We start from the raw sequence: 26,753 nt of genomic DNA, 5'->3' as shown, positions 1-26,753 counted from the left end.
AAAAGCCAACATATGTACCCGGTAATTTAATAACAATTTTTTACGATGACCGCGTTTTAAATGACAGCTGCGATTACATTTCATAACTGTAAATTGCTTAAATACATCCAATGGAGTAGTTTGATGTTTCAGGTGTTTTTTGTGAAGCAAAAAACAATGCAGACATGAATGCGTTTAGCGCATGCTTTCGCTAAATTTAACTCAATTGATGTCAATTTCTACACAATTTATTTACCAGATAGCCGAACACAAAAGCCACCCACATAAGTCACACAATTTGGTTGCAATTTAATTATAATTTACCAAGCTAAACAAATCATATCGAAAATATTTACTGAGGGATTATAACATTCAATAAAACGAATTTCCGTTTTTTCACATTTTTTTAAAGGCGGTTCCTGAGTTTGAGCAGCATTGAATAAATCTTTTCCAATGGAAAAGTTAAATAACTTTCTATTACGAGTAAAATGAGTTTTCAATGACCGAAATCGGTTCACCAGAACATGATTCGTTTGTAAAGTGGGTGGAGACTTCAATTAAACAAAACAATTTCAGGGGCACAAAATGAGGGGCACGCAGTGGCCACGTTCGTCGCGGGCATAGCCCCTTGCACAATGGCAGCCCGTTGGGGATTTCCAGCACCGCTGGCTGGACTCCTGGCAGAAGGACTCGCATCGGCAGATCGGATTGCTCAGGCGGCACTCGTAGGCCCCACATCTTCGGGATCCGTCCAGTTCTCCCCGAATGGATAACACCATAAGGAGGAGCAGAAGCTGAACTGGAGACCACATGATTTTTTTCGGCATTATGCTTGCTTTCGTTAAGGCGTCTAGCTATTTATAGACAAACAACAACAGATGTCAGGTGTAATTATAAAAAAGCGTTCCTTGAAATTAATCAAATCTGGCGCTCTTTTTAAATTTAACGCTAAGAGTGTTGGAAATGTTCAATGATTGGACGGTCCCGTCGAAATATTAAATATCTAAAAGTTTTCAACAATCATTATCAAATGTGTAATTATTTAGTGGTAAAAAGTACCGATAATAACTAACGATTAAGCCCAATATTCCAATTCCGGAACTATTTACACTTTCACAGTTATTACATAATGTGGTTTTAAAACAAAAACATTTCGTTACTCCTATTTTTAATTTTAAAGTTGAGAGAATGTCGAGACCGAAACCCTGGAATTGATCATATTTAATGGGAAATTTATAAACATAGAACTCATTTGCAGAGGTTGCATGCTTGGCACTTCAAATTTAATTCTTTTAGATTTATTTTTTAATTGATTTAACGGTCGATTTTGTGTTAAATAGATATAGCATCTTTAATCGATATAACAGTGTTAAAAACGTCGTTCGTTATACGATATATTCGGGATGGTATTTGTTGGTCGTTCCACCATTGGTCACACTGGCGCGATCAAAATTTAAAATACAAGACGCTAGCCAGGAACAAAATATTATAACATAATTGAAACAAGATGGAGGGCGAAAAACTAAGCGCAGTGCGCATTGCAGTCCGCGAGGCGCCTTTTCGCCAATTTCTTGGGCGTCGGGAGCCCAGCATCGTGGAATTCCCGCCATGGGGCGACGGCAAGGTAGGTCAGGAGACTAACTGTACAATTGTCCAGTTACTTGATACAACCATCTTGTTTTCCAGTCCCTAGTGGTGGAGCAGAATGAGTTCCACTTCGACCACGCCTTTCCCTCGACCGTCGGCCAGGACGAGATGTACCAGACCCTGATCCTGCCGCTGGTGGAGAAGTTCCTTCAGGGATACCAGTGCACGGCACTGGCCTACGGACAGACGGGTACAGGCAAGAGCTACTCCATGGGAATGGCGTCGCCCGATAAGGTGGGTTCCAGTCCCTCGCCTTGACTTCCCATTAAAAATCGAATTCTCGAACTCTTTTGGAGAGGTTGTAGTCGAACATAACCCCTTCACCACCCACATTAGGGTTGCTACAAAACAACCAGATCACCCTTTTTAAAAATAAGCTAGAAATTGCCAAATCAAATTTTAAAAAATCTAGATAGTCCTTAATTTTTAAGTATGCGAATGGATATTACTTTATCTAAATTGTTCGAGAACACCTCCCTTCTTTCTATATTTTCTCAATATGTTCCCTTATCACCCTTTTAAGAAGTGGCTATAAAATGACCATTCTATGAGTATAATTAAGTCCCAAGTCAAAGGTAAATTGTGTTCTTCTAGTTTTCAACGTTACATACATCTAATTGTAAAAATCCTTTGCATTTTCTAGAAGCCCGAGCATCTTGGCGTTCTGCCACGCTGTCTGGGAGACATCCTAGATCACGTGTCCGCCAAGCAGGAGAACCAAGAGGACACCACCCAAGTGTATGCCTCCTTTATCGAAATCTACAACGAGAAGGCCTACGATCTCCTGGGCTCCCAGCCACATGTACCCACGGTGGCTTCTCGTTGCCAGAGCTGCACATGCCTTCCATTAAGCAGCCAGAAGGATCTGCAAACCCTATTGCAATTGGGCACAAGGAATCGGCGCGTTCGGCCTACTAACCTAAACGCCTCCAGTTCCAGGTCACACGCGGTTGTGACGATCCATGCCAGGAATAGCACTTTTCATTCCAGGATGAACGTTGTGGATCTGGCCGGATCGGAGGGCGTAAGGCGTACCGGGAACGAGGGCGTGGCCAGGCAGGAGGGCGTCAACATCAATTTGGGGCTGCTCAGCATCAACAAGGTGGTGATGTCCATGGCGGCGGGCCACTCAGTGATTCCATACCGCGACAGTGTCCTCACCACTGTCCTGCAAGGTGAGTGAATCGTTTATCTCATGTTATGTTTAACCTATAATTTGTTTATATTTTGCCAATGATAACATATCTATTCAATTAGCTATTTTTAAAATTTGTTTTATAATTAAACTAACGATATACTCATTTTTTTGTTATTTTCCATAAAGTAGGTCATTTATTGGGGGTTTAAAAAAAAGAGTTTTTAAATTTGCCTTAAAGTACTTATCAAACGTTGTTAAATTTATACCAATATTCACATCTATTTATTCATATATCTTTATATAGTAATACTTTTTATTTTTGAGTTTTTCCGGCTCGAGGTCAACAATTGAAAAAATGTTAAAACAAAAGTTTTTAAATTTTATTTTTTCCAATATATTTTGGTTGCACTTCCGCAACCGTCTTCAGGGCAAATAATTTTACACGTCTGCACCGTCGGACGTGGAGATACTTTTTATATTTGCTTGATTAGGGTACCAATTTGTATTAATGCTTTTTCCCCCTGATTTTTTTCAGAATCGCTAACAGCCCAGTCGTTTCTTACCTTCCTGGCCTGCATCAGTCCCCATCGATGTGATCTGAGCGAGACCTTGTCGACCCTGCGCTTCGGAACCAGCGCCAAGAAGTTACGCCTGGCTCCGATGCAAGTGGCACGCCAGAAGGTGAGCTTCCGAATCTTTTCATTCTTTCCAAGATTTAGCTCAGGTCCACGCAGTTAAGGATCACCACATACTCTGTTTGAAAGTTTATATAGAGAACAAAATCCAATTCCAATGGAGCAGTTACTCAAGTTTCGGCTTTCCATCTCTGTCTCTAATTTCAGCAATCGTTGGCTGCACGGACGCCACACACCTTCCGCCAAGTTCTGAGTAGCTCGACTGCCATCAAACGTCCCGGCGCCAATCAGAACAGCCATTCTGTTTCCAATATGCATATTGAATCAGCTAAGCCGCTAGCCAACATACTTCAACGCACTCGTTCGGAACTGGGCATGACCCCCAAAGCGAAGAAAAGGTCAGTAGATGTTGAAATTAAATGGGAAATGTTACTTATCTTATTCCATATCACAGGGCGCGGGAGTTATTGCAGCTGGAGGACACGACGTTGGAGCCGTCGACCATTGTCATGTCGGACACTCTTGTGGGTTTCAATGGCGAGATCAACGGGGACCAGCAACTGATGCCCCCACCTGAAATGGAGTATAGACAAGCTAGTAGCCAGGACTTTACCCCAGTGTGCAATTCCAAACAGGATGAACCGGAGAAGTCATCTACGATCCACCAGTCGGTCATTTCCCCCACAGTACGTTGCCAGCTTTTCAACACCAGTATCAGTTCCATTAGCCTGGGGGCATCCAGAATACAGCAGGATATCAGCGGCATACAGCCAATAGAGGAGATCTTAGAGCAGCGTCCACAGCCACCGTGCCCCCTGCGTCGCTCTGTGCGTCTGGCGAGCACATTAAGACAGGAAACCTCCGACGCTATTCCAAATATAACCAATTTGCGGCGCAGCAGGCGACTGGCAGAAATCCGGGAACATGTCGCTTCTGTTGTCGTTAATACGAAGAGCGAACCCACGGTCATCGCTGTGAACCCGCGAGCTGTAGTTCGCCCCCAACAAAACACCAGGCAGAGGGAAACAGCCCATTCGAGGAAGTTAAACCCTTCAGCCGATGAATGGCTGGCAAATCATCACAAATATTTCCTCGACTTGCTTAACAGCGGCAACCTCAAAGAGCTGCAGAAAATGCCCGGGATCGGTCCAAAGACAGCCTTTTCTTTGACCTTACACAGGTGACCATGAAAATCATTGTCTTGGGGTTGATTTTAGATCTAACCAATTTTTTTTGTTATTATTATTCAGATCCCACCTTGGCTGCTTCCAAGATCTGGACCAAGTAAAAGGCCTGCCCATTTGGCGCGGAACGAGTTGGGATAGGTTCAGCCAAGCAAACTGCCTGCATATTTAATTACAATTACTTTCAAACCTAGAATTTTGTTATATTTTACGTGTAATATTCTTGTCAAATTATGTGTATGTTCTTTTATGTGTAATATTCTTGTCAAATTTGATTTATTTATTTTTGTTTCTGACGTACCAAAATATTATTTCTTAGTTGATATAAAATCTGTTTAAATTATAAAAGTCCATCACTAAAGGTAAAATTATAAGGGAGCAGGATTTCCTAACATAGAAATATAATATAAGTTTATGTTAAGTGTAAAATTTCTGTTTTAATTGTTTGTGTTTATATTCGATGACAACTAGCTTAGATCTTAAAATAGCTCTATGTAAACCATTTTCTAAAGCAAATATACATATGTATTTTGAGTTAACGAGAGATGTATTTAATTTGAATGTCAATAAACAGCTTGGCCGAAAGCAAATCTCTTAAGATTGAGAAATCAAAAGTTTTTATGTAGGTCATATTATTTTCAACAATGTGCTAATCTAATTGTATATTCTTCAAACAAAGGTCGGAGTGTATCAATTCCTCGATAGTATAGTGGTTAGTATCCCCGCCTGTCACGCGGGAGACCGGGGTTCAATTCCCCGTCGGGGAGAATGCTCAAATTTATTTTAATTAATTTTTTTATTTGTGAAGTAGTATCTCTCCCAGGTGAATTGGCCTTATTTTGTTTTATTCTTATTAAATTATAAATTAATTTGTTCATTTTAAGCATACTTTTGGGGATCGATGTATGAAGCTAAATCAGATACATTCGCAAAAAGTCATCTGCATATGAAAAAAAGTCATTTCATATCGAAATTAAATAATATATTGTTAATATATTACTCTATAGTCAGAAACAAATTAATATTGAAAATATTGTAGAAACCAACTGTACGTATGTATCTTAATTGATTTATTTACAGGTTTTTTTTAGCTAACTTGAAGTATATATTGTTCAAAATGGTTTTATTGGTCGAATATAATATTTTCATCTTTAAAATAAAAACATAAATTTAACAATTTTTTACAAACGTATAACTTAAGTTTCTTGACTGGATCAGAAATCAAGAAAAAAGTTTGTTTAATTGAATAGGTGTAATCAGTAGTGATCAAATTTTGGGGCCATGCACGAATCAAACAGCTAATCATTGTAAATATTATTTTTCATAATTTTATCGTTGTAAGTCTTTTGGCCGAGCACTCTGCATGCACTATCTTTGTGCGAACTGTTGTGCCACCTTGTGCGGACACTTGTGACAGCAAATGCATCTTAGAGATACATCCGAAGACAAGGCACTTTTGCTGGCACTTCGGCCTATTTTATCAGCTCTGTAGTTAAACAAAAACAATTTGCTGACCGATATAGGAGGGTCTGGTTTAGGTTCTTGTTGGCATATTTGTTATTGGCTCCGTTTCGGTAAACAAGATAACATAACACGGCGGAGATACGAGAGGTGGGAATGGGGAGTTGGCTGGTGGAGAAGAGCTCGCAGGAATCTTCTAAATACTTATAAATACTTAGCATTTTCTGATTGGAAATCGCTGGCAGATAACGCCCGAATATACGAGTATCAGAGCTAGTCCAGTACAAAGGCAAAAGGCAACGCCGAACACCGAAAGCAAAAGAAATCAGCAAAACAAAAACAAGAAAAGCCGCAGCAGCAACAAAACATTGAAAGCAAAACAAATAGAGAGAAAATCGGGGCTTAAGGCACACTTGAAATACTCTTTCCAAAAACCGATCTTTCTTTGACTCAAATGAAATTTGGTATGTTACAAAAATTATAGTTTATTCTTATTTAATTTTGTATCGTGGTAGTTTAGTATGGGATCAGAAAACACATTCAGATTTTCTGTAGATCTCCAGATTTAGTATCCAACGTTAATAAAGTATCTTAAATTTACCATCGTATCAATGTGGTTTTCAAACTCATTTAAGGTATACAAACTGGAATATCTGTAGAGAGTACTTTCAGTGAATCTCACAACGGTCGGAGTATTAGATCCCTAGTTACCATAGGTCGTTTTGGGAATCCAGCGATCACTCGCTGGGGGCCACACCCTCTTACGAGTGGGGAACGCAGTCGCAATGTCCCGATTTCAGCGAGAGGGTACAGTGCAAGCAGAGGAGGGAAGGCAGAGGCGGAGTAGTGGAGCAACAGTGGGGGCCATATGCAATGTATGAGATCAAGAAGCCGGTCTTTTTTGTCTCTGTTTTTGTTTTTGTGTTCGCTTTTTTTCGTTCGCATCTTGTTGTGATCGCTCTGCCGCTGCTCTGTCGCCGTGCTGGCTTGTTTTTGCGGCGCAGTTAATGAATGCGCCCCCAAAACCCCCTCCCCCAATCACCTCATCACTCCACCGACGCAGCTGCGCAGTCGACGTCGACGCTGTGCGTTGCGCTTAAAATGTCGCAGCGACAGCGCTGCGAGCTCAGTCTAGCAGCAAAAGTCCAAGCGACTAGCAGTCCGGTTCCAAGCGATCGCAGTTGTGAATCTGGAATTCGAATTTCGATTGGGATTTGAAGTTTTTTTTTAGTCGGCACCACAGAGCAACTAAGACTAGTCACTCGTCCAGCATATACAGCACAGCACAGCACAGCACATCACAGCCTTCAAGATGTCGCAGCCACTCAAGTTCTACTTCGACTTCCTCAACCAATCGAGCCGGGCACTCTACATCCTCCTGGAGGCGTCCAAAATCCCCTTCGAGGCCATACCCATTTCGATGCTGAAGGGTGAGTACGTGCCCGGTGGCACACACACCCACAGTTTTGTAGGGTCTAGGTCTACTTAGGGCCCAAAGGTCGAGCCGTGGATCGTTGTCACACATTCCTATGCATTTATGCCGCCCTTTGTTCGCTCTTCGATTTCGATATTTTCGACGGCGAGTTTCCAAATAAATTTTCCGCTCGTTAAAAATTCCATAGTTCAACCGAAAAGTTTCCAAGGCGAAAGTGAACAGACGTTGCAGCTAGGGAAATCATTTAAATAATGTCACTTACTCCCAAAACAATTGCAGATATCTAAGTTTATTTAGATCATAAACACCATAGCTTAATGGATTTATTAATCAAACGCAAACGTGATGGTTTCAAAATAATATAATTTTAAGGAGAATTTGTTACCATTTCTCAAACGTGAGGTTTCCTTTAAACGAGGTCAAAAATACAAGTGTAAAACGTTTTTGGAGTGATCGGGCTAATTTTTAGCGGTGCACTTTGAACGTGTTTACTGTTAATCTTAACCCACTGGGGCATCCTAAAATCGCTTAATCGCTTTCGATTCACGCTTTAGTCGCCTGCTAGCAAACCAAACCACTGCGAAAACAAACAGTCGAACCTCTCTAAGTCAAAATAATCATATAATACAATGTCATAAGAACGGCTGACTTTCGAATTGAAAACGAAAAACCTCTGCTTATCTATTGAAGTCATTAAAACTTAAATCCTTAAATAACATGATTTATAATTTGTATAGGACATTTGAGTTCCAGGAAATTGAGTTGGACTGTACCCAAAAACCAGATTGCACTTTAATCGTGTTTACTCTGCGGGAATCTACAAACTGATCTTTGCGCTGGTTTTATCACCTCCTTGCCAAACTTGGACACTTATCAATTTTTTCTTGAGATCTACTGATTTGTGTGCTAGTTTGTTTTTTCAATACTTTACTTTACTTTTCGTTTGTGTTTTGTTTTCTTCTATCTTTTGTTGTTTTGTCAGTTTGTTTGCCGAGCTGCGCGTGCGCTTAGCACTTTTTGAAGACCCCAATACACGAAGGTGTGGGGAGGGGGGTGCTGGGGGTCTTAGTCTTGTTCGTTTTCCACTTGGTCAAGGTTGCGGAAACGCCATAAAGTGCAGAATTGATGCGAGGATGCAATCACCAGCCATCATCAGAGACAGAGGCCCATTAACAGCTGCATATATAATCACGATATCTGGTCGGGTTTGCATTTCTCGGTTGACGTCAACAATTCGCCAGGTAAATTAATATCCGCATCCGATACCGTGGTGTACCGGGACCAACTCACTACTATGCTAATCCCAAGGAGAGCTCCCCCTCTCCTCTATATGCCCCATTCCCACTACCGACACTTGGACTTTGCACTCCGGAGAGCCGCAAGCTCGGCGAGTAGTGCTTAGAAATCCGACTCGTCGCCAAGTGGCTGCATTCGAGTGGAGACAACCTTGTGGAGGTTAAAGACTCCGATGCGGGGGCAAGCACTTTCAGTAGTTGGAGCTCTGTTCACTATAGTGTTTCTGCTTAGAGCAACTCACCCGGTTTTCATGCCGCTCGAGCATGACGCAAGGAATCTAATCTGGTCGAGAGTTTACGAGCCAACTGCAATTCGGATCAAGTGGAAATCGAGTTAGGCTTTTGATTGGTCTATTGACATCATAAAAACTAATATTTTCCGACCCAATTTGGTATGCCCTCCTGATAGTTATCTACAAGTGGCCCCATCGATTTGCAAAGCTATCCATAGACTGCAAGCTGAGTTACTAGAGGTCAAAAAGGGTTGGATAGCCCACTATTCGTTATACCTTTCTAAAGCAATATATGGGTTTTCTTAGAGATCAGAGCAGGTTAAACAGGTTTATAACAGATATCTAATAGTAGTTAATGAAAAATATCTACGAGGACTAAAGACTATTAAGGCTCAAACGATTTCAACTGTTACTGAGTTACACAAAAATTTATATTTTCCAAAGGTTTTGGATGTGCAAACTTGTAAGATTTTGGATAATGTTATCTCAAGCCTTTTGGCTTTAATTGGCTTTAGTCATATAGATTTTGGTGCCCCCACAATGCACATGCGATAATAATTCGCTCGTGCTTCCGGTGACTTTTTGTTGCTAGTACAGGTTTTGATCACGAGTCTCCCTTTTGCTGGACCTACAATCCCGCTCGGCTAGAGCCATCACAACAGTCCGCTTTAATTTGCCAAATAGCAGCAAATTTAAAATTGAAAACTTGCCGCTGCTATTATTATTATTTGAATCGAATCTAATCAGCTGATGTCGGGAATCACAGTCCGCCACTGTTGCTGACTAATCAATTAGGTTTCCATGAAATGCTCAGTTAATTTCTTTGTTTATTCGCACCACCCAAATCATGATGGGATGGCGTGGAGTGGGTGTGGGTGTGGGTGTGGACAGGCATTCAATTTGCTTGTGCACCCATCCAGATTCCGGCTCAGAGCGGGTATTTTTAGAGCCGGAGGCCCCACAAGTGCGACACGATTTCGCACTCCTGCCACCCGAAGCCCCTTCTTATGGGACTTCTACTCCACTCCGGTGACCTTGATGAGCTAAAACTGGCGACATTGACAATGACTTTGCCGTTTCGTCGGCCAGACACGCCCCCCTTTTGAGGGCAATATTTCTTCCATTCCCCTTATCGTTATCGCTTCCAAAATTCGGCCCGTGATGGGGCACCTGTTGCCGAGTAGCAATATCTCGTTGTGATCAGGCGATCCACCGATCGGAACAGGAACATCGAACCAAATATTATTCAATTTATTGGTAAAAATAAAAAATGAAAATATATGACAATTCAGTGTTAATGTAATGTGAACTTGTTGATGTTAGAATGATTAAAGAGAAATAATTATTTGATAAAAAAAAGTGATTCCAAATAATCTTATGACAAATACAACTAAAACTTTAAATAGATAAAAAAAAGTTTATTATTTGACCTAAGTAGGGATCTTTTTTTGTGGGTGTATCATTATCTCACCCGTTCCCTTTCCCTTTCTCTTGCCCACTCCAGGCGAGCACTTGACTGGCGAGTTTCGGGACAATGTGAACCGGTTCCGCAAGCTGCCAGCGATCACCGATCATGGCTACCAGCTGTCCGAGAATGTAGCCATCTTCCGGCACTTGGCCCGCGAAAAGCTGGTGCCGGAGCACTGGTATCCACGACGCCACCTCGGTCGCAGCCGGATCGATGAGTACCTGGCCTGGCAGCAGACCAACATGGGTGTGGCCACAACGGAGTATTTCCAGCAGAAGTGGCTGGTACCCTATCTACAGAAGACCCGGCCCGCCGATAATGCGGTACGTGATCCTGATGCAGCTCCTCCTCCTCCTCCTCCTTCTTCTCCTCTAATCCGCGTCTCTTGTAATTGCAGGTGAATCTCGCCAGCAAGCAACTGGAGCACACGCTCAACGAGTTCGAGCAGCTCTTCCTCAACTCCCGCAAATTCATGATGGGCGACAACATTTCCTATGCGGACCTCAGCGCCATTTGCGAGATCGATCAGCCCAGTGAGTATGCCAAGATTTAAAGAACCTGAAAGAGAAAATAGTACTATAAACGGGGGAAACTGTTGACGACGTAATGCTATTGCCTCACCCGGTATTAACCTGGTATTTCTTCTTTACTCTGCAGAGTCCATTGGCTTCAATACGTTCCAGAACCGCAACAAGATGGCCCGCTGGTACGAAACGGTTCGGGAGGAACTGGGGCCCCACTACAAGGAGGTGCTCGGGGAGTTCGAGACCAAGCTGAAGGGCAGTGGCAGTGGGCAGCAGCAGGGCGTGGCCCAGGCGGTGAAGCAATAGCCGAGGGACCCGTCCGCCCTCGGACCGTCCACCAATCTTGTTTAGTTCCCTAAGGCAATTGACTATTTAACCCGTTTTTTTTTTAATTATACTTGCTCTTCCTATCCAATAAGTTTTAACTTTTCTATCACTCTACTCTATTCCTTTTTGTCTTAACCCACCATTTGTATTTAGAAGTGCTCATTTGTGTATCCCTGTTTTCTATCATACCTACGAAAAACCTTATATATACTATTAGAGCTTAGTTGTTAATTATGTATCTTAATTACACGTTTATAAAGTACGCTTACGATTGTTAAAGCAGTGCCTATTTGTTTGACGTCGAGTACCAACATGCTCACTTTTGTCTATACATTTACATTTACGCTTTATTCGACTCGATTAACATTTGCATTTCGCAGTGCAGGGTTCTAGGGGTCTGCACAACGACGACTACATATGAGGTGTACAAAATAGGATCTGCCTTGCCATATCACAATTAAAATTTGTATACACAGATAGAGAAATGCTTGCTGCTATGCACAAGAGAACTTCGTCCGCTCACTTCATCGTCGGATCTGGGAAAGCATCGCGAGGGGGCTTGAAGCTCAACATCATGATGTGTCGCGCATACGACTTGGTGGCCCGGAAAAGGGAATCGGTGCCATGGAGGCGATCCAGGACTCCCAGCACACCGAAACAGTTGTTGAATCTGTCGGGCAGGAAGGTGAAATAATATTAGATCAGTATACACATAATATTTTAAAGGGGCATATTCACTTTCAAGGGATTTCTTATTATACTAATTAAATAATAGTTATTCATGAAAAAAATCTCAGGAAATTCTTGAAGGTGAAAGCCAATATGCGATCCTAATGGATTACTTTAGATGGTGAAAGTCGTGCGCTTCGGGACTGGGAAAGAACGGAAGGTGGTAGCCGGAATGGGCGTTGAGCGTGGAAAGGATCGCCAGTGCGAACCACAGCCACGCGGTGGCCACATGGCTGCCCATGAGAAAGACGCCCAGGAAGGGCGGCAGAAGGTTGCTAAAGATGTGCTCGATGGGATGGCAATAGATGGCCGTCACCGAGATGGGGGCCGTCCACTCGTGGTGCTGCTTGTGGATGTACTTGTAGATGTGCTTGTGGTGCAGCAGACGGTGCGAGTAGTAGAATCCCAGCTCCTCCATCAGGATGCACACGGTCAGCTCGAAACAGACCCAGTGGAACGTGGGCAGGTCACGGATGTCGCTCAATCCGCGAATCTCCATTAGCCTGTAGCTGGCGTAGGCCAAAGGTATGCCTACGAATATCTGGTTGCAGACCACGCACCAAATCACCTAAAATGAGCCACAGACAAAGGAGGTTAGCCATGGGGTCAACCAGCAATTAAATCTCGATTTCCATCGATCAATTTCGAACCTTCAGCAGGCGACGCACTTCCACGGGTTCATTGGTGCCCGGCTGGATCTTGTACTTGCGCAGACAGGCGGGCCGGTTGGTCAGGTCCATGAAGGTGTACAGTGTGCCCACGGTCCAGTAAACGATCATGGTGAAAATAGTGGTGCCAAAGACCCATAGCACCATAGGCTCGTCACCTGGGAAATTGATTTGTTTATTAAGGCTTAATTAAAACATCTAAGGTAAAGAGATGAATTAAGATAACTAGGACTTTTCTCAAGAGATCTTTTATATAGGTTAAAAGGTAATGCATATACACAATACAAAAAATGTAATTCAAAATAAAGTATAAAAAATTAAATACATCTTCAAAACTTCCAAAATGAATATAATATGCTAGTTTATTAGTTTGGAGAATCTTTAACTATTCCAAAGAAAAAAAACTAGGAAACAGATATAAATTTCTTATATTAACATGGGAATTTCTACATTTTTAAAGAAGGCATAACAACTGATACAACTTATGGATGCTATAAAATGGAAGCTGGTAAATAAACTTATAAAGATAAAAGACCCTATATAAAGAGCATTAAAGCAATAAAGAGTGTGAATTGTAAATTGTAGGAGATATAAGGAAAATGCAATTAAGCAGCCTATGATAAATCCCGTAAATATTATATAGAACCCTGTTTGTTCAACAGCTTCCGACTTTGAGCTAAAGCAATTTCAGTTAACCGAAGTTCACTGCAATAAGCACAGAACATTGAGCCCATTGTGCAATGTTTAATTATTTGCTCTGGCTAAATAAAGTTAAATAATGGCAATATTTAAACAAAGTAGCTATTCAAGATTGGGGGTTATATGATGAAGAATTCAAATTCGAATGAGTAACGCGGCGATTCATTTTGCGTAATTGGCATCACTTCTGGCTGCGTTTGTATCAGTATCTGTGTCTTTTTATCTGTATCTTTGTATCTGTACCTTTTGTGCCTGTGCGATGGAATTAGTAAACAAAACAGTTGATGTTGACATTTTGTTGTCGCCTCTGGCTGAGAATTGCAATTTACACAATACCACATAGGCACAAAGAGAGGGACAAAGTACTTTAGGCATTTACCTGTGCCTTTCTCCATTCTTTCCCCCCCCCTTTTTTTGGAATTACTTACCGAACGAGTCGATGAATTTGTCCCACTGCGACTGCCAGAAGTCTCCGGAGGCGCCCCAAAAGCTCTGCAGATGCCTGGCATAGATATAAGAAACCTCGATGAATTTATCCTCCATGGTTCGTGCTCTCTATTTGTTCTTATTCTTATAGAATTGGCTTTCTCCCGATTCTTCGCTCTCCTCAATCGCTTTCTCTGCGCGTTTCGTCTGCGCTGCTGAGCGTCGCAAAAGCAAATGGCAATTGCGATCGCCGCATCGCGTGGAAAAGCGCAGTTCCCGAAATCAAAGCTCGACTCAATCCCAGACTCTCACCCAAAAAGAGAGAGCGGGAGAGAGAGAGAGAGAGTGGAGAAGAAAGTCTGTCCTCGGGAACCGAAGCTTAGAACACCCTTTCATACCTTTACGCTATATGTATTAAACTTATATCGTATTTGGTATGATAGTGTAAGAACCTATAACACAGCATTAGTTGCAATTTAAGATATCTGTGGTGTAAAAAACTACTGTCAACAAGTATGCTTTCAAACATTATTAGCTCTTACAAAAATTAATTAAGTACAAAAATGAGGTGAGAATTGAACCATACAGAGGATTTACTCAATTAACAGGTTGCGCTTTTTGGGTTTGGCATATCCGATAGGTTAAAGTCACATCAATAACGACCTGCGAAAATATAGTCCTAAGCCCAAGTTCACAAATAAACAAACGGACAGACTTAAATGCAAAAATAAGCATATTCTAGATTGCCATCCCCATTCTCTTTTCATGCGTAGATAGTAAAATACAAGATAATGCAACTTTTATATAATAGCCCAATCTGGGGTCACACAGGTTATCAAATTATAATGGAAAATAGGGTTATTAAGTTAGTGATGCAGATTTGTCTGCATAAAATTGATTGCATTATCAAAAAAAACTGTTGTTTCATAATTCGACGATCAAATATGTTATAATTAAATATTCCTCCTACATTCTAACCAAAATGTCCTATTGTTTAATGAAAAACTAAAACAAAAAATAGCTATTAAAGACCGTTTTTATAATGAATTTTTAGAAACTGAAAATAATAATTCGTTCCCTCAGTAAGTTTGTAGAATTTCGTAAATTGGTAGATAATGAATCTGTTACCGAGGCCCTAGAATGTATTGCCTTTTTTCAGTTGCATTATCCAAACTTTAAAATCCAAAAGATCTCCTAAGATCGGACTAATGCCCCTAAGAGGAGAGCACCAGAAAACGAGAGAGCTTATAACTTCTAACCGGAATCCGAATGATTCCTTGGAACTTGGATTATTACCAGGTGAGGACGTTGCGGAACAGGATAAAGGCGGCTAAAGCACAGGTGATGATGAAGATGACGCTGTGCAGCGAGGACAGCCAGACGTCGGCGGTGCGGGTGTCGTCCCAGTTCTGCAGGGGTGAGCAGGAGGATGGGTTCTGATCCTTTGCATTCTGCAGGAGAGGATTAGTCGGATTAGTTTACGGGGGGAGAGGAGAGGCTGCCAGGATGCGGCGGGCTTACCTCATTGAGATTCAGGTAGACCGGCGCCAGTCCCACCTTGTCCTTGAGGATGCCACTCCCACCGCCCAACGAGGAGGCGGAGGACATGGAGCTGTTTCCAGCGTTCCCGGGCTGCACGGTCACCGAAATTGGCGAGGAGGCGGACGAGGAGGAGGGGGAGCCCGAGTTATTTGGCGGTCTTCCGTGCGCCGGATTCAACATGTTTACGGCTTTTCCTCAGTTTTTTTCGATTTTTTCTGAGTTTCCTTTACAACTTTCCTAGTTGTTACTCTCTCCCTCGTCGTAGTTTCCCTTTTTGTTGTGGCTTTTCCGTTGTCCTTGACATTTAACGCACTTCGATTTTTCTATCGTGCAGTGATTTTAATCGGCCGGTTTGGAAATATAAAAATAAGTAGTAAATAAGCCGAATAAATAATTATGCATTTGTTGTTAACTTTGTGACATGAACAGTTACATTCAAACGTTTATTTTTTAAATCACCGCTTTTGGAAAAGCGCTCTCTCTTTCTCTTTCACTCACACACACGTAAGACGGTTCCCGAGTGACCATAAATCGCCAACAGTGGAAACCACTGGAACACTGGAATGGAACAACATACAGTGGTCGACATGGTAAACTGAATTCCTATGTGGAATATTCTGCTTATGTTAATACCATTAATTTTAAAGCGAGCCCAAAGATCTGTCTGAAAAAAGATTAAAATTTTAATTTGGCAATAGTTATAATTTAGTAATCATTTTGTTACGAATATATGTTTATTTATTATATTCAATGCTATAAGACATTAAACTGAGTTTTCTTTCTGCCGATAGTTGACCCCAGTCATCTCTATAAGTAGTGTTAGAAAATTTACAAATAAATAAATACTGTCTAGGTACGGATACAAGATATTTTACAATTACAATACTAAATAAATGTTTATTTTTCGTACATAACATATATTGTTGTGATATATATTTGTTGTGATTTTTGTTTCATTTTTATATAAAAGGAAATCTTGATACCATTGCCACAATTTTTTAACATATTGAATGTGCCCATTGGCAAATATGTTTAATGTACATTGCTTTGAACTTAAATTTTAGATACATACTTAACAATTTGTTTCCGCCGCTCAGTTAATGTGAATTTTCATCGAACTACTTTCTATTTATCAAAACATATATTATTTTCAAAATATGCATCAAAACTCAAAAGATGGCGCTTCTAAAACTGTCCAAATATCGATAGGTATTAGTATTTTTATGCTTTAAATACTAGAAACGCTTGTGGCCAGTGGAATCGGCCTATTAGATATATTTGGTATTAGGTATCAATTTGTGTTTTATTTACCTAGGCACTGTTAAATTGTACCTAACCGAGTTACACAGCCGCAAACATTTTCCAGCACTGTCCGCTTGCCAGTGCGTAAACAACAAGGGGGAGGGAGAAGAGCACATTAAAAGAGCAGAATAAGAAGCAGAGCAACAAAAAAATCGAAGGGAAGGATGTTGGTGTATGAATGTGAGAGCAAGTGCAGTAGTTAGCTGTAAATTCGAGATGACACAAAAAAAGCAGATTGAGCTGTAATTGGAATCCAAATCGAATCCAAAAAAGAAGTTGTGTTGTGAATTCCATTTGCAGCCCTCCAGAATTGGCCAGAAATGGAGGAGTCCGCATCGAATAATCCAGCTGCAGTTGCGTCACGTGGCCGCGGACGTGGGCGGCCGCCGAAAATAGCGCCTCCCACTGATGCGTCCGCCCCCAATCCGCCGCCCAATCCCCCCAAGGATCCGTCACCCACTCCGCCGGAGGATGCAGATGGCGGGCAGAACGAGTGCCGCCGCAGTTCGCGCAAGAAGATCATCAAGTTCGACGTTCGCGATTTGCTGAACAAGAACCGGAAGGCGCACAAAATCCAGATCGAGGCACGCATCGACTCGAGTCCAGGTCCTAGTTCGTCGGGGCCAGTCCCGTCGACCTCATCCGTGAGTCGTTTGTTCTCCATGTTCGAGAGCAGTCAGCAGTCGTTGCCGCCGCCACCGCCGCCGCCCGCTCTGGAGATCTTCGCCAAGCCCAGGCCCACCCAGAGCCTGATTGTGGCCCAGGTGACCAGCGAGCCGAGCGCCAATCCCGGCAACACGCTGGCCAACCTGCCAGTGGTGGCCGCCCGCAAGCGGGGTCGTCCGCGGAAGAGCCAGCCCCCTATGGAAGTGGCTTCGTCACCTGCCACTGCTGCGCCCAGCTGCTCGGACTCGGACACCAATTCCACCAGCACGAGCACCTCCACCGGCAGCTGTGGCGACAGCGGGGATCCAGCTGGCTTTGTTAAACGTAAGCCCAAGTCCAAGCTGCGAGTCTCCCTCAAGCGCTTGAATTTGGTGCGCAGGCAGGAGTCCTCCGATTCCGGGGACATGGTCATGGGCAGCTCGCCGTTATCTTCGTCGCCGGAGGTGGAGCCGCCTGCCCTGCAGGATGAGAATGCGCTTGACGAGCAGCCCGAAAACGAGCAGGAGGTGTCGCGAATTGTCGTTGCCGGGGATACCTCTGATTCCGATTCGCAGATCATATTCATCGAGATCGAAACGGAGAGTCCCAAAGCAGAGGAGCAGGAACATGAACCCCAAGCCGAAGGGGAGCCACTAGTAATCGACATTGCCAAGCAGGGCCAAAATTCCGACGCGGAACAAGATCTCGACGAGATAATGGTGGAGGTGTTAAGTGGACCGCCCAGCCTGTGGTCAGCAGACGACGAAGACGAGGAGGATGCGGCAGCAGCAGCTGCGGAGAGAGCCACCCCACCAGAAGGCGAAGTGGAAGCCGAGTCTTCTTCTCCGGCTCCGCGGCGCAGCAGGCGATCCGCGCAGCCAAGGGGCAGCAGCAGGCTGGGCAAGACCCTCGAGGAGACATTCGCCGAGATTGCTGCCGAGAGTAGCAAGCAGATCCTGGACGCGGAGGAGTCACAAGACCAGGAGGAGCAGCATATGCTGATAGATCTCATCGAGGACAGTCTAAGTCAGCCGGAGTCCCTCAGTACCAAGTTCATTTCGCCGTCGCAGTCACCCACTATCGAGAACATGGAGCTGGAGGAAGTCGAAGTCGAGACGAAATCAATGCAGGAGACAATCACTACCAAGCAGGAATCCGTCCCTGCAGTTGCTTTAGGGACACCAGAGACCGAGCCAGTTTCGCCGAAGCCAGCAATCCTTATTCCGGAGTCTAAAAAGATTACTCCAAACTCGGGAGAATCAATGCCTAAACTGAAAGAGAAAACAGAAGCTATACCAGAGGTAAAATTGGTCACCAAAGCTGTCGCGAATCCAGATCCGGTCGCCAAAACTGTTTCCAAGATAGAAACGGTCACCAAGGCTGTTCCGAAGCCAGAATCTGTCACCAAAGGTGTTACAAAACCAGAATCTATCACCAAAGATGTCCCAAAGGCAGCAGAGATTACTGGAGCTAAGTCAGCGACCACCATACATGTTCAGCCCGTAAAGAAACTGGGTAATAAATTAGATTCAGAAATAAAACGACCTATAGAAACTGTCCTACCTGAGAAGAAATCGTCTGAAGAAATCGTAGAAATGTCGGAGAAAAAAGATGAGCCTCATCCAAAGCCGTCGGAGAACGATATGCCCGAATCAGAAAGCGCAAAGAAATTAAAACCAGTGGGAGCCATTCCCCAGGCCAAACGGATTCCGCAAATAGAAGCCGACACCAAGGTGGCTCAAAAGGCATTTCCAGAACCTGTCACCCAAGGTGAAGAAATTGGAGAACTGCAAAGCGATCAGGCGTCACTGCTAACAGTGGCAAAAACGGAAGTGGAGGTGGAGAGAACTGAATGCCCGACTGAAATCACTGCACTGAAGACTGAGTCTGCCAGCGAAAAGAAGGCAGCCGCCGTGCCAAAATCCCTGCCAGAAATTAAGGAAAGGAAAGAGGAACCGAAGAAATCTGTTGTCACAGAGAAGAAGGAGCTCAAGAAATCCCTAACGGATATATCTTTAAAAAAGGAAAAAGAAACTGAAAAATCCTTACCGGTGGATAACCCTAAATCATCACCATTAGCTGCGGTTAAAAAGGAGGAAGAATCTATTGAGTTGGAAACGTATTCAAAAGTATCGCTTAAAAAAGATAAGGAATCGGAGAAGTCCCCCACGGAAAGTACGCTTGATAAGCAAAAAGGGGTAGAAAGGTTATCAAAAGAAGTTGATTTTGAGAAGGAAATGGAAACGAAGAAATGTTTGCCAGAAATTACTCTAGCTAAGCAAAAGCCAAAAGAAATTGTAAAGGAAAAGTCGCCATCAGAATGTACTTTACTAGCGATGGAGGAACTGGAGAAATCCATTACTAATACTAATCAAAAGGATAAACAAACTGCCAAAAGCCCACCAGAAGTTTCTTTTGCGGAGAAGAACGAGCCAACAAAACCACTACCAGAATCTGCTCCGCCAGAGATCTCGAAATTACCACCAGATCACGCAACACCCCATGAAACTGCAGTTGAGGCTCCCAAAGAGGAACAAGCTGGGAAGAAGCCCCTCAGCGACTATTCTACACCTTCCTGCAAATCCAAGGATAAATTCTCTCCAGCTTTCGTTGAGTGCGATGCCATGTTCAAGGCCATGGACAAAGCGAATGCCAAGATGCGTCTCGAGGAGAAGAGCAAAAAGAAGCAGAAGAAAGTACCGCCCAAGGTGGACTCCCCCATCCCCATTGCTTCATCCACGCCGGCTCTTGGCCAAAAGAAGTCGCTAGGCGGCAAGACCGGCACACGCCGCAACACCATCTATGAGGATTCTCCCAAGCCGGAGAGAAACAGCTCTCCTAGTTCCGATTCCACCCATGTATCCACGCCAGTTGGCAAGATGAAGCGGTCCAAGGCCAAGAAAAAGCTAAATGCAAGGCGCAGCACGATCTCTGAGGAAGCAAAAGATCTCAGGAATAGCAGCCCACCCACGGAGGAGCTGGTGGCAGCCAGTTCGCCTGTTTCCTCCTCATCAGATTGCTCTTCGAAACGAAACCAATGCAAGACAGCCTCCCCTGAGCTGGGCGGTGGCTCTAAGTTGGACCTGCGCCGGAACACCATCTGCGAGGATCGTCAAGCTGACACCGCCACTCCGGTCCCGCTCACCAAGCGTCGCTTCTCGATGCATCCCAAGGCATCAGCGAATCCCCTGCATGATACCCTTCTACGGACTTCTTGCAAAAAGAGGGGCCGAAAGGCGGGCAAGGGATCGCTGAGCCGCCAGAATTCGCTGGACTCCAGTTCAAGTGCTTCTCAAGGACCCCAGAAAAAGAAAGCACTGAAGACAGCGGAATCTCTACATGCGGCACTTATGGAAACCGAGTCGTCCGAGTCCACTTCTTCGGGAAGCAAGATGCGACGCTGGGATGTGCACACTTCACCGAATCTGGAGCCTCCCAATCCCCTCAGGGATATTGCCAAGTTCATCGAAGACGGGGTGAATCTCCTCAAGCGCGATTACAAAGTTGAGGAAGACCAGCGGGAGGAGGGTCAGGAGGATGTCAAACGAGAACCAGATACCGAGGAGGAAGAGTTTGCACAACGAGTGGCCAATATGGAGACCCCGGCCACAACGCCCTCTCCTTCTCCAACGCAGTCCAACCCGGAGGATTCGGCCTCCACTACCAACCTTCTTCAGGATAACAGTGGCGGCGGAGGAGTGCGTCGCTCCCATCGGATCAAGCAGAAGCCGCAGGGACAACGGGCTAGCCAGGGAAGAGGCGTGGCCAGCATGGCCCAGGCGCCGATCAGCATGGACGAGCAGCTGGCTGAGCTGGCCAACATCGAGGCCATAAACGAGCAGTTTCTGCGCAGCGAGGGGCTCAACACTTTCCAGCCGCTGAGGGAGAACTACTACCGATGCGCCAGGCAGGTGAGTAATGAGTACCCACATCTGATCCTCAGCAATAACTCATTCAATGCATAATTCTCGTCCCAGGTGAGTCAGGAAAACGCCGAGATGCAGTGCGACTGCTTCCTTACTGGCGACGAGGAGGCGCAGGGACATCTAAGCTGCGGCGCCGGCTGCATCAACCGGATGCTGATGATCGAGTGCGGACCGTTGTGCACCAACGGCCAGCGGTGCACAAACAAGCGCTTCCAACAGCACCAGTGCTGGCCATGTCGGGTTTTCCGCACGGAGAAGAAGGGGTGCGGCATCACGGCGGAGCTGCAAATGCCGCCGGGCGAATTCATCATGGAGTATGTGGGAGAGGTAATCGACAGCGAGGAGTTTGAGCGGAGGCAGCATCTGTACTCGAAGGATCGCAAGCGTCACTACTATTTCATGGCCCTGCGCGGAGAGGCCATCATTGACGCCACCTCCAAGGGCAACATCTCGCGGTACATCAACCACAGCTGTGACCCGAATGCCGAGACCCAGAAGTGGACGGTCAACGGAGAGCTGCGAATTGGCTTCTTTAGCGTGAAGCCCATTCAACCAGGTGAGGAGATCACCTTCGATTACCAGTATCAGCGGTATGGCCGCGATGCACAGCGTTGCTACTGCGAGGCAGCCAACTGCAGAGGCTGGATAGGAGGCGAACCGGACTCCGATGAGGGGGAGCAATTGGATGCGGATAGCGACAGCGAAGGGGAGATGGAGGAGGAGGAACTGGAGCCGGAGCCGGAGGAGGAGCAGGGCCAGCTCCGTAAGATTTGTGCAAAAGCAAAGCCCAAGTGCAAGCTGAAGGTGAAGTTGCCCCTGGCCACCAAAAGCAAACGCAAGGAGCAGCAGACCAAGCCCAAAGATCGTGAATACAAGGCTGGCCGCTGGCTGAAACCCACTGCTGGTGGTTCATCAGGATCAGGGGAGAAGGCTTCAAGGAAGCCGAAGGTCAGCAAATTCCATGCCATGCTCGAGGATCCCGATGTGCTGGAGGAACTGTCACTGCTCAGTCGCAGCGGGCTGAAGAATCAACTCGACACGCTGCGCTTTTCGCGCTGCATGGTGCGAGCCAAGCTCCTGCAGACGCGTCTTCAACTTCTGGGCGTTCTCTCGCGTGGAGAACTACCCTGTCGACGGCTTTTCTTGGACTACCATGGCCTTAGATTGCTACACGCTTGGATAAGCGAAAGCGGCAACGATAGCCAGCTGAGAATGGCTTTGCTAGATACCCTTGAATCCCTACCTATTCCAAATCGCACCATGCTTAATGACAGTCGCGTATACCAGAGTGTCCAGCTGTGGAGCAACGGTCTGGAGCAGCGGCAGCCTGCGGCGGGAGACGGGGATCAGGCCCAGACGCAGGCGGCTCTCCACAAGCGCATGGTGGCCCTCCTTCACAAATGGCAAGCTCTGCCCGAGATCTTTCGCATTCCGAAGCGCGAGCGGATCGAGCAGATGAAGGAGCACGAACGGGAGGCGGATCGCCAGCAGAAGCACGTCCATGCGAGCACGGCCCTGGAAGATCAACGGGAGCGGGAGAGCAGCGGCGATCGTTTCAGACAGGATCGCTTTCGGCGGGACACAACCAGCAGCCGAATTAGCAAACCAATCCGCATGAGTGGAAACAACACGATATGCACGATAACCACCCAGCCGAAGGGCAATAATGGATCCATGGATGGTATGGCCAGGAACGACAGTCGCCGAAGGCCCGACATGGGACCCTCTACGGAGCCAAGGCGCACGTTGTCCAAGGAGCTCCGCCGCAGTCTGTTCGAGAGAAAGGTAAGTACGGAGATCGGGGCAATAGCTCATCCATAACGCATTTCAATTTCCAGGTGGCCCTGGACGAGGCTGAAAAGCGTGTTTGCAGCGAGGACTGGCGGGAGCATGAGCTGCGCTGCGAGTTCTTCGGCGTGGACCTGAACACAGATCCCAAGCAGCTGCCCTTCTACCAGAACGCGGACACTCGCGAATGGTTCAACAGCGAGGACATGCCTGTGCCAGCACCGCAGCGCACAAAGCTGCTGTCGCACGCGCTGCTCTCCCCTGAAGTGGATGGTGGACAGGCTGTTTCCCCTATCGTGGAGTACAAGCTGCCAGCCGGAGTGGATCCCCTGCCGCCAGCCTGGCACTGGCGGATGACAAGCGAGGGCGATATCTACTACTACAACCTGCGGGACCGGATATCACAATGGGAGCCGCCCAGTCCGGAGCAGCGACTTCAAACGCTGGTGGATGAGGATCCCACACAGCAGCCGCTTCATGAGCTTCAGATCGATCCCGCGCTCCTGGCCACCGAGCTCATCCAAGTCGACATGGATTATGTGGGCTCGCTTAGCTCCAAATCCCTGGCCCAATACGTCGAGGCCAAGGTACGAGAGCGTCGCGAGTTGCGCCGCAGCCGCCTCGTCTCCATCCGTGTGATCAGTCCAAGGAGAGACGAGGACCGCCTGTACAATCAGCTAGAGTCCCGGAAGTACAAGGAGAATAAGGAGAAGATCCGCCGGCGCAAGGAGCTCTTCCGCAGGCGCAGGATCGACGTCACAGCGACACCTGCTTCGATTGCGAATTGCTCGGCCAATCCAGAAGATGCAACTACCGCCGGCAGTTCACTGCCCATCCAGGCCTATTTATACTCCTCCGACGAGGATGCGTCAGATGCCCCAGCTGCTGCGGACTTGCCCGTGGTAGAAGGGGCTGTGGCGCAGGTGGAGGAACTCGATTCACTTAATCTGGCACCGAGCACCAGTCACGCGGCTCTCGCTGCTCTCGGGAAGTCGGCCGGTCAGGGGACCCAGGCGAGTGGAGCGGCCACCAAGCGTAAGTTACCGATGCCACCGCATGTGCCGGTCAAGAAGCATCGCCAGGAGCACCGCAGCAAGAAGGGCAAGAGGTGAGTCGTTTGTTGGACATAACCTTCTGAGAATATATATATAATGCTTGTTTGTTTAGTTCCCAAAGCCTTTTGACTACCACGAGCGGACGCGAGGCACACGAAAAGTTCCGCTTCGAAATCAGCGGGCATGTGGCCGATTTCCTGCGTCCTTATCGCAAGGACAGCTGTCAGTTGGGTCGAATTACTAGCGACGAGGATTACAAGTTCTTGATCAAGAGGGTGCGTTCTGAGATTCCCACTTTTTGCGACAGTTTCCTCACACTCGTCTATTTCCCATTTGCAGCTAAGCCATCACATTACCACCAAGGAAGTACGGTACTGCGACTTGACCGGCAATCCTTTGTCGTGTACGGAATCCGTCAAGCACAAATCTTACGACTTCATTAACCAGTACATGCGTAAAAAGGGCCGCGTCTACCGAAAACCAGCAGAGAGTACCATATTTTAACTCCAATACCTAGCCGTAAAGGAGCAAAATTTTAATGGGGGGGAAAGGAACCCCAGGACGTTTTCTCTTTCTGCACCACAACCCGAACCAAATCCCACATGGAACTAAAACTATACATTTACGTCATTTGTACACACTAGACTAGAATTAAGATCCTTAGCGTGTGACCTACCCCTCGAAGTCGGTAGAGTCTTATTTAAACATAACTAGAACATTGTAGATCGTGGAAATAGACATAGACAACAAATATACGGAAAAATTATTGGAAAAAAAATTAAAAAAGCTGGAAGCTATAATTGGAAATTATTGGTGTAATTTCATATTTTGCAAACATAGGTAATTATTATAATTTTTTTGCTATTTACAAGCTTCCAAAATGTATTATTTGCTAAGTTTTCAATATTACTTATAAAATATTCCAACGTATAAAATTTTGATGTTCGTGTTAGCCATGTTGGCTATTCAAAAACTCAAGATAATAAAGGGCTAAACAATAAAGAATTTTCGTTTGGGAAGGGGATCGTCTTAACGAGTGCACACCGAATTTAACGTCTTGTTCAAAGTCGTTTATATAAGATTGTGAATAATATCGATTGCGTGACCCTATCTTCAGCACATATGTCTATTGCGTGGCTTAATACTTTTGGATGTTTCCCCATATTAGCTTATTGACGAAAACAACTTAGACCTTAAATCAATCTACTAATTCAAAGCAAATGTGTTTAGATGTTGATCGGGTAAAATAGTTTTTTTTTATTTATATAATATAATAAGATAATATTACACTCCTTGAACATGAAAAGAAAAGAGAGAGCAAGAAAATTCACTTTAAGTGCGAGCGAGAGCAATAAATTCCTTATATGAAACCTTTCCATATTTTACGTACATACATTTTAAGTTCCTGTAACGACGATATTTCGTCTTAGAGAATAATATATTTTTATTTTACTTACAGATGTAAGGATATAAAAGCTTCGGCTTGTGGAATTAAGCATTTTTTCTTTTTGACATCTTGAGCCTTGGAAATATTTTTTTTGTAATAAAAATAAAAAATAATCATTTTAACAATATTTAAATGTTTTAATAAATGAAAAGTACTGTAATAGCGCAGATTAGAACCATAGTATGTAAGCATATCTTAGACTTAGTGCCAAAGGTAACGACTACGAATAAAACCGAAAGCGGCATGTTTTGTGTACGAAATTATGTTGTGAAAAAAAATGGATTAATTTTTAAATACAATTATGTAATTTTATTAAATATAAATTTAATAAGTTGCTTTAATCGGGAGCAGTTACGAAAAACAATTGTTCATAAACGATATTCTTTTATAAATATATTATTTTTTATTTTTTCATCTGAATTTGATTCTTGGAACTCCTGAGCTCCAGGCGACAAACAAGCGGCCACTGTGTCTCTGTTTACCATGGACTTAATGGGGGAAATCTGTCCAAAAGCAGGGGGGAATTGGGATGGTGGGGCATTTGAATCACAGCGTTTCGGGGCAGGATGGCAAAGTGTGGCAAATTAACCGCAGAAAGCGGTGGCAATATGGTGAACGGGCGAACACGTGACTTGGAGCATTAAGCAATTTGCCGAGCGGATTGTTGGTCCTGTCCAATGGGCGCCTAAGCAATTGAATTAACCACCTTTCCCCCTGGTCAACAGGGGTCCAGATCTTTGAGGTTTCTCAGTAGCAATTGCAGCAAGTACACTCACAAAATCGAACAGTACAAGCTTATTAAATTGCTAAACATACTGTACATATTGACCTTAACAATTACCTAACACTTTTTTTTTTGAAACAAATTGATACCTTAAGTGAGTAAAAAACTATATTTAAATTTTGAATCAATTATGTATCTTAAAGTTGAGAAAAACTATTAAACATCTTAAATCAGGGATAACATCCTAGTCAAATTTGTTGATAGTTTGTTTTCAATAATTGGTAGCTTAAGGTACAATTGAAATATTTTTTCACATTTGATTTTTCTTTTAAAATGCTTAAATGTCTCATATACTTAATAATCCGAATAAAATAATAATAAAATGCAATTTATGCCAATTGCACAAGATCAAGTTCCCAGAACTGTTAGAGTGCATCGTGTACAGTGTAAATGCTAGTGGCCTGACCTCTTGACCC

The 26,753-nt window shown here is 44.6% G+C and overlaps 5 protein-coding genes and 1 non-coding gene across 6 annotated transcripts; 4 read left to right on the top strand and 2 right to left on the bottom strand.

Annotated features, from left to right (window-relative positions):
- Window positions 1–551: 551 nt before the first annotated feature.
- On the bottom strand, window positions 552–773 carry LOC108045012. The gene has a single exon (XM_017124188.1). It carries the CDS (start codon window positions 756–758, stop codon window positions 552–554), a length of 207 nt encoding a protein of 68 aa, XP_016979677.1. The 5' UTR covers window positions 759–773.
- Window positions 774–1,400: 627 nt separating this feature from the next.
- LOC108045135 (kinesin-like protein Nod) lies at window positions 1,401–5,122 on the top strand. The gene is made up of 7 exons (XM_017124360.1): window positions 1,401–1,603; window positions 1,666–1,860; window positions 2,270–2,801; window positions 3,300–3,445; window positions 3,607–3,797; window positions 3,854–4,579; window positions 4,650–5,122. Exons 1-7 carry the CDS (start codon window positions 1,487–1,489, stop codon window positions 4,753–4,755), a joined length of 2,013 nt encoding a protein of 670 aa, XP_016979849.1. The 5' UTR covers window positions 1,401–1,486; the 3' UTR covers window positions 4,756–5,122.
- A 156-nt stretch (window positions 5,123–5,278) lies between these two features.
- Window positions 5,279–5,350, top strand: Trnad-guc. Its single transcript has one exon. It is a non-coding gene; the product is annotated as a tRNA-Asp (tRNA).
- Window positions 5,351–7,160: 1,810 nt separating this feature from the next.
- On the top strand, window positions 7,161–11,605 carry LOC108045095 (glutathione S-transferase theta-3). Its single transcript, XM_017124290.2, has 4 exons — window positions 7,161–7,474; window positions 10,512–10,798; window positions 10,873–11,008; window positions 11,133–11,605. The coding sequence occupies exons 1-4, from the start codon at window positions 7,357–7,359 to the stop codon at window positions 11,303–11,305; spliced, it is 714 nt and encodes a 237-aa protein (XP_016979779.1). The 5' UTR covers window positions 7,161–7,356; the 3' UTR covers window positions 11,306–11,605.
- Window positions 11,606–11,655: 50 nt separating this feature from the next.
- On the bottom strand, window positions 11,656–15,879 carry LOC108045086 (fatty acid hydroxylase domain-containing protein 2). The gene is made up of 6 exons (XM_017124280.2): window positions 15,370–15,879; window positions 15,145–15,299; window positions 13,851–13,924; window positions 12,706–12,881; window positions 12,169–12,623; window positions 11,656–11,996 (listed from the first exon to the last, which is right to left on the bottom strand). The coding sequence occupies exons 1-6, from the start codon at window positions 15,568–15,570 to the stop codon at window positions 11,846–11,848; spliced, it is 1,212 nt and encodes a 403-aa protein (XP_016979769.1). The 5' UTR covers window positions 15,571–15,879; the 3' UTR covers window positions 11,656–11,845.
- An 886-nt stretch (window positions 15,880–16,765) lies between these two features.
- LOC108045046 (probable histone-lysine N-methyltransferase CG1716) lies at window positions 16,766–25,973 on the top strand. The gene is made up of 5 exons (XM_017124221.2): window positions 16,766–21,248; window positions 21,315–23,048; window positions 23,102–24,159; window positions 24,219–24,381; window positions 24,446–25,973. The coding sequence occupies exons 1-5, from the start codon at window positions 17,013–17,015 to the stop codon at window positions 24,608–24,610; spliced, it is 7,356 nt and encodes a 2,451-aa protein (XP_016979710.1). The 5' UTR covers window positions 16,766–17,012; the 3' UTR covers window positions 24,611–25,973.
- The last annotated feature ends 780 nt before the right edge of the window (window positions 25,974–26,753 follow it).

Source organism: Drosophila rhopaloa, unplaced genomic scaffold (genome assembly GCF_018152115.1).
Source record: "Drosophila rhopaloa isolate 14029-0021.01 unplaced genomic scaffold, ASM1815211v1 contig_3, whole genome shotgun sequence".
NCBI classification, from domain to species: Eukaryota; Metazoa; Arthropoda; class Insecta; order Diptera; family Drosophilidae; genus Drosophila; species Drosophila rhopaloa.
The sequence above is the reverse complement of the archived record's forward strand: the minus strand, read 5'-3'. Positions and strand labels throughout refer to the sequence as shown.

What these genes read in the sequence shown, in the direction of transcription:
- LOC108045095 (XM_017124290.2), top strand. Translation starts at nt 7,357, where the DNA reads ATGTCGCAGCCACTCAAGTTCTACTTCGACTTCCTCAACCAATCGAGC. An exon ending in ACCCATTTCGATGCTGAAGG is followed by an intron (nt 7,475 to 10,511) that starts GTGAGTACGTGC and finishes TGCCCACTCCAG; the next exon opens with GCGAGCACTTGACTGGCGAG. An exon ending in CCCGGCCCGCCGATAATGCG is followed by an intron (nt 10,799 to 10,872) that starts GTACGTGATCCT and finishes TTGTAATTGCAG; the next exon opens with GTGAATCTCGCCAGCAAGCA.
- LOC108045012 (XM_017124188.1), bottom strand. Translation starts at nt 758, where the DNA reads ATGGTGTTATCCATTCGGGGAGAACTGGACGGATCCCGAAGATGTGGG.
- LOC108045135 (XM_017124360.1), top strand. Translation starts at nt 1,487, where the DNA reads ATGGAGGGCGAAAAACTAAGCGCAGTGCGCATTGCAGTCCGCGAGGCG. An exon ending in CGCCATGGGGCGACGGCAAG is followed by an intron (nt 1,604 to 1,665) that starts GTAGGTCAGGAG and finishes CTTGTTTTCCAG; the next exon opens with TCCCTAGTGGTGGAGCAGAA. An exon ending in CCTCACCACTGTCCTGCAAG is followed by an intron (nt 2,802 to 3,299) that starts GTGAGTGAATCG and finishes GATTTTTTTCAG; the next exon opens with AATCGCTAACAGCCCAGTCG.
- LOC108045046 (XM_017124221.2), top strand. Translation starts at nt 17,013, where the DNA reads ATGGAGGAGTCCGCATCGAATAATCCAGCTGCAGTTGCGTCACGTGGC. An exon ending in ACTACCGATGCGCCAGGCAG is followed by an intron (nt 21,249 to 21,314) that starts GTGAGTAATGAG and finishes TTCTCGTCCCAG; the next exon opens with GTGAGTCAGGAAAACGCCGA. An exon ending in CGCAGCAAGAAGGGCAAGAG is followed by an intron (nt 24,160 to 24,218) that starts GTGAGTCGTTTG and finishes TTGTTTGTTTAG; the next exon opens with TTCCCAAAGCCTTTTGACTA.
- LOC108045086 (XM_017124280.2), bottom strand. Translation starts at nt 15,570, where the DNA reads ATGTTGAATCCGGCGCACGGAAGACCGCCAAATAACTCGGGCTCCCCC. An exon ending in AAGTGCGTCGCCTGCTGAAG is followed by an intron (nt 12,624 to 12,705) that starts GTTCGAAATTGA and finishes GGCTCATTTTAG; the next exon opens with GTGATTTGGTGCGTGGTCTG. An exon ending in CACGACTTTCACCATCTAAA is followed by an intron (nt 11,997 to 12,168) that starts GTAATCCATTAG and finishes CCTGCCCGACAG; the next exon opens with ATTCAACAACTGTTTCGGTG.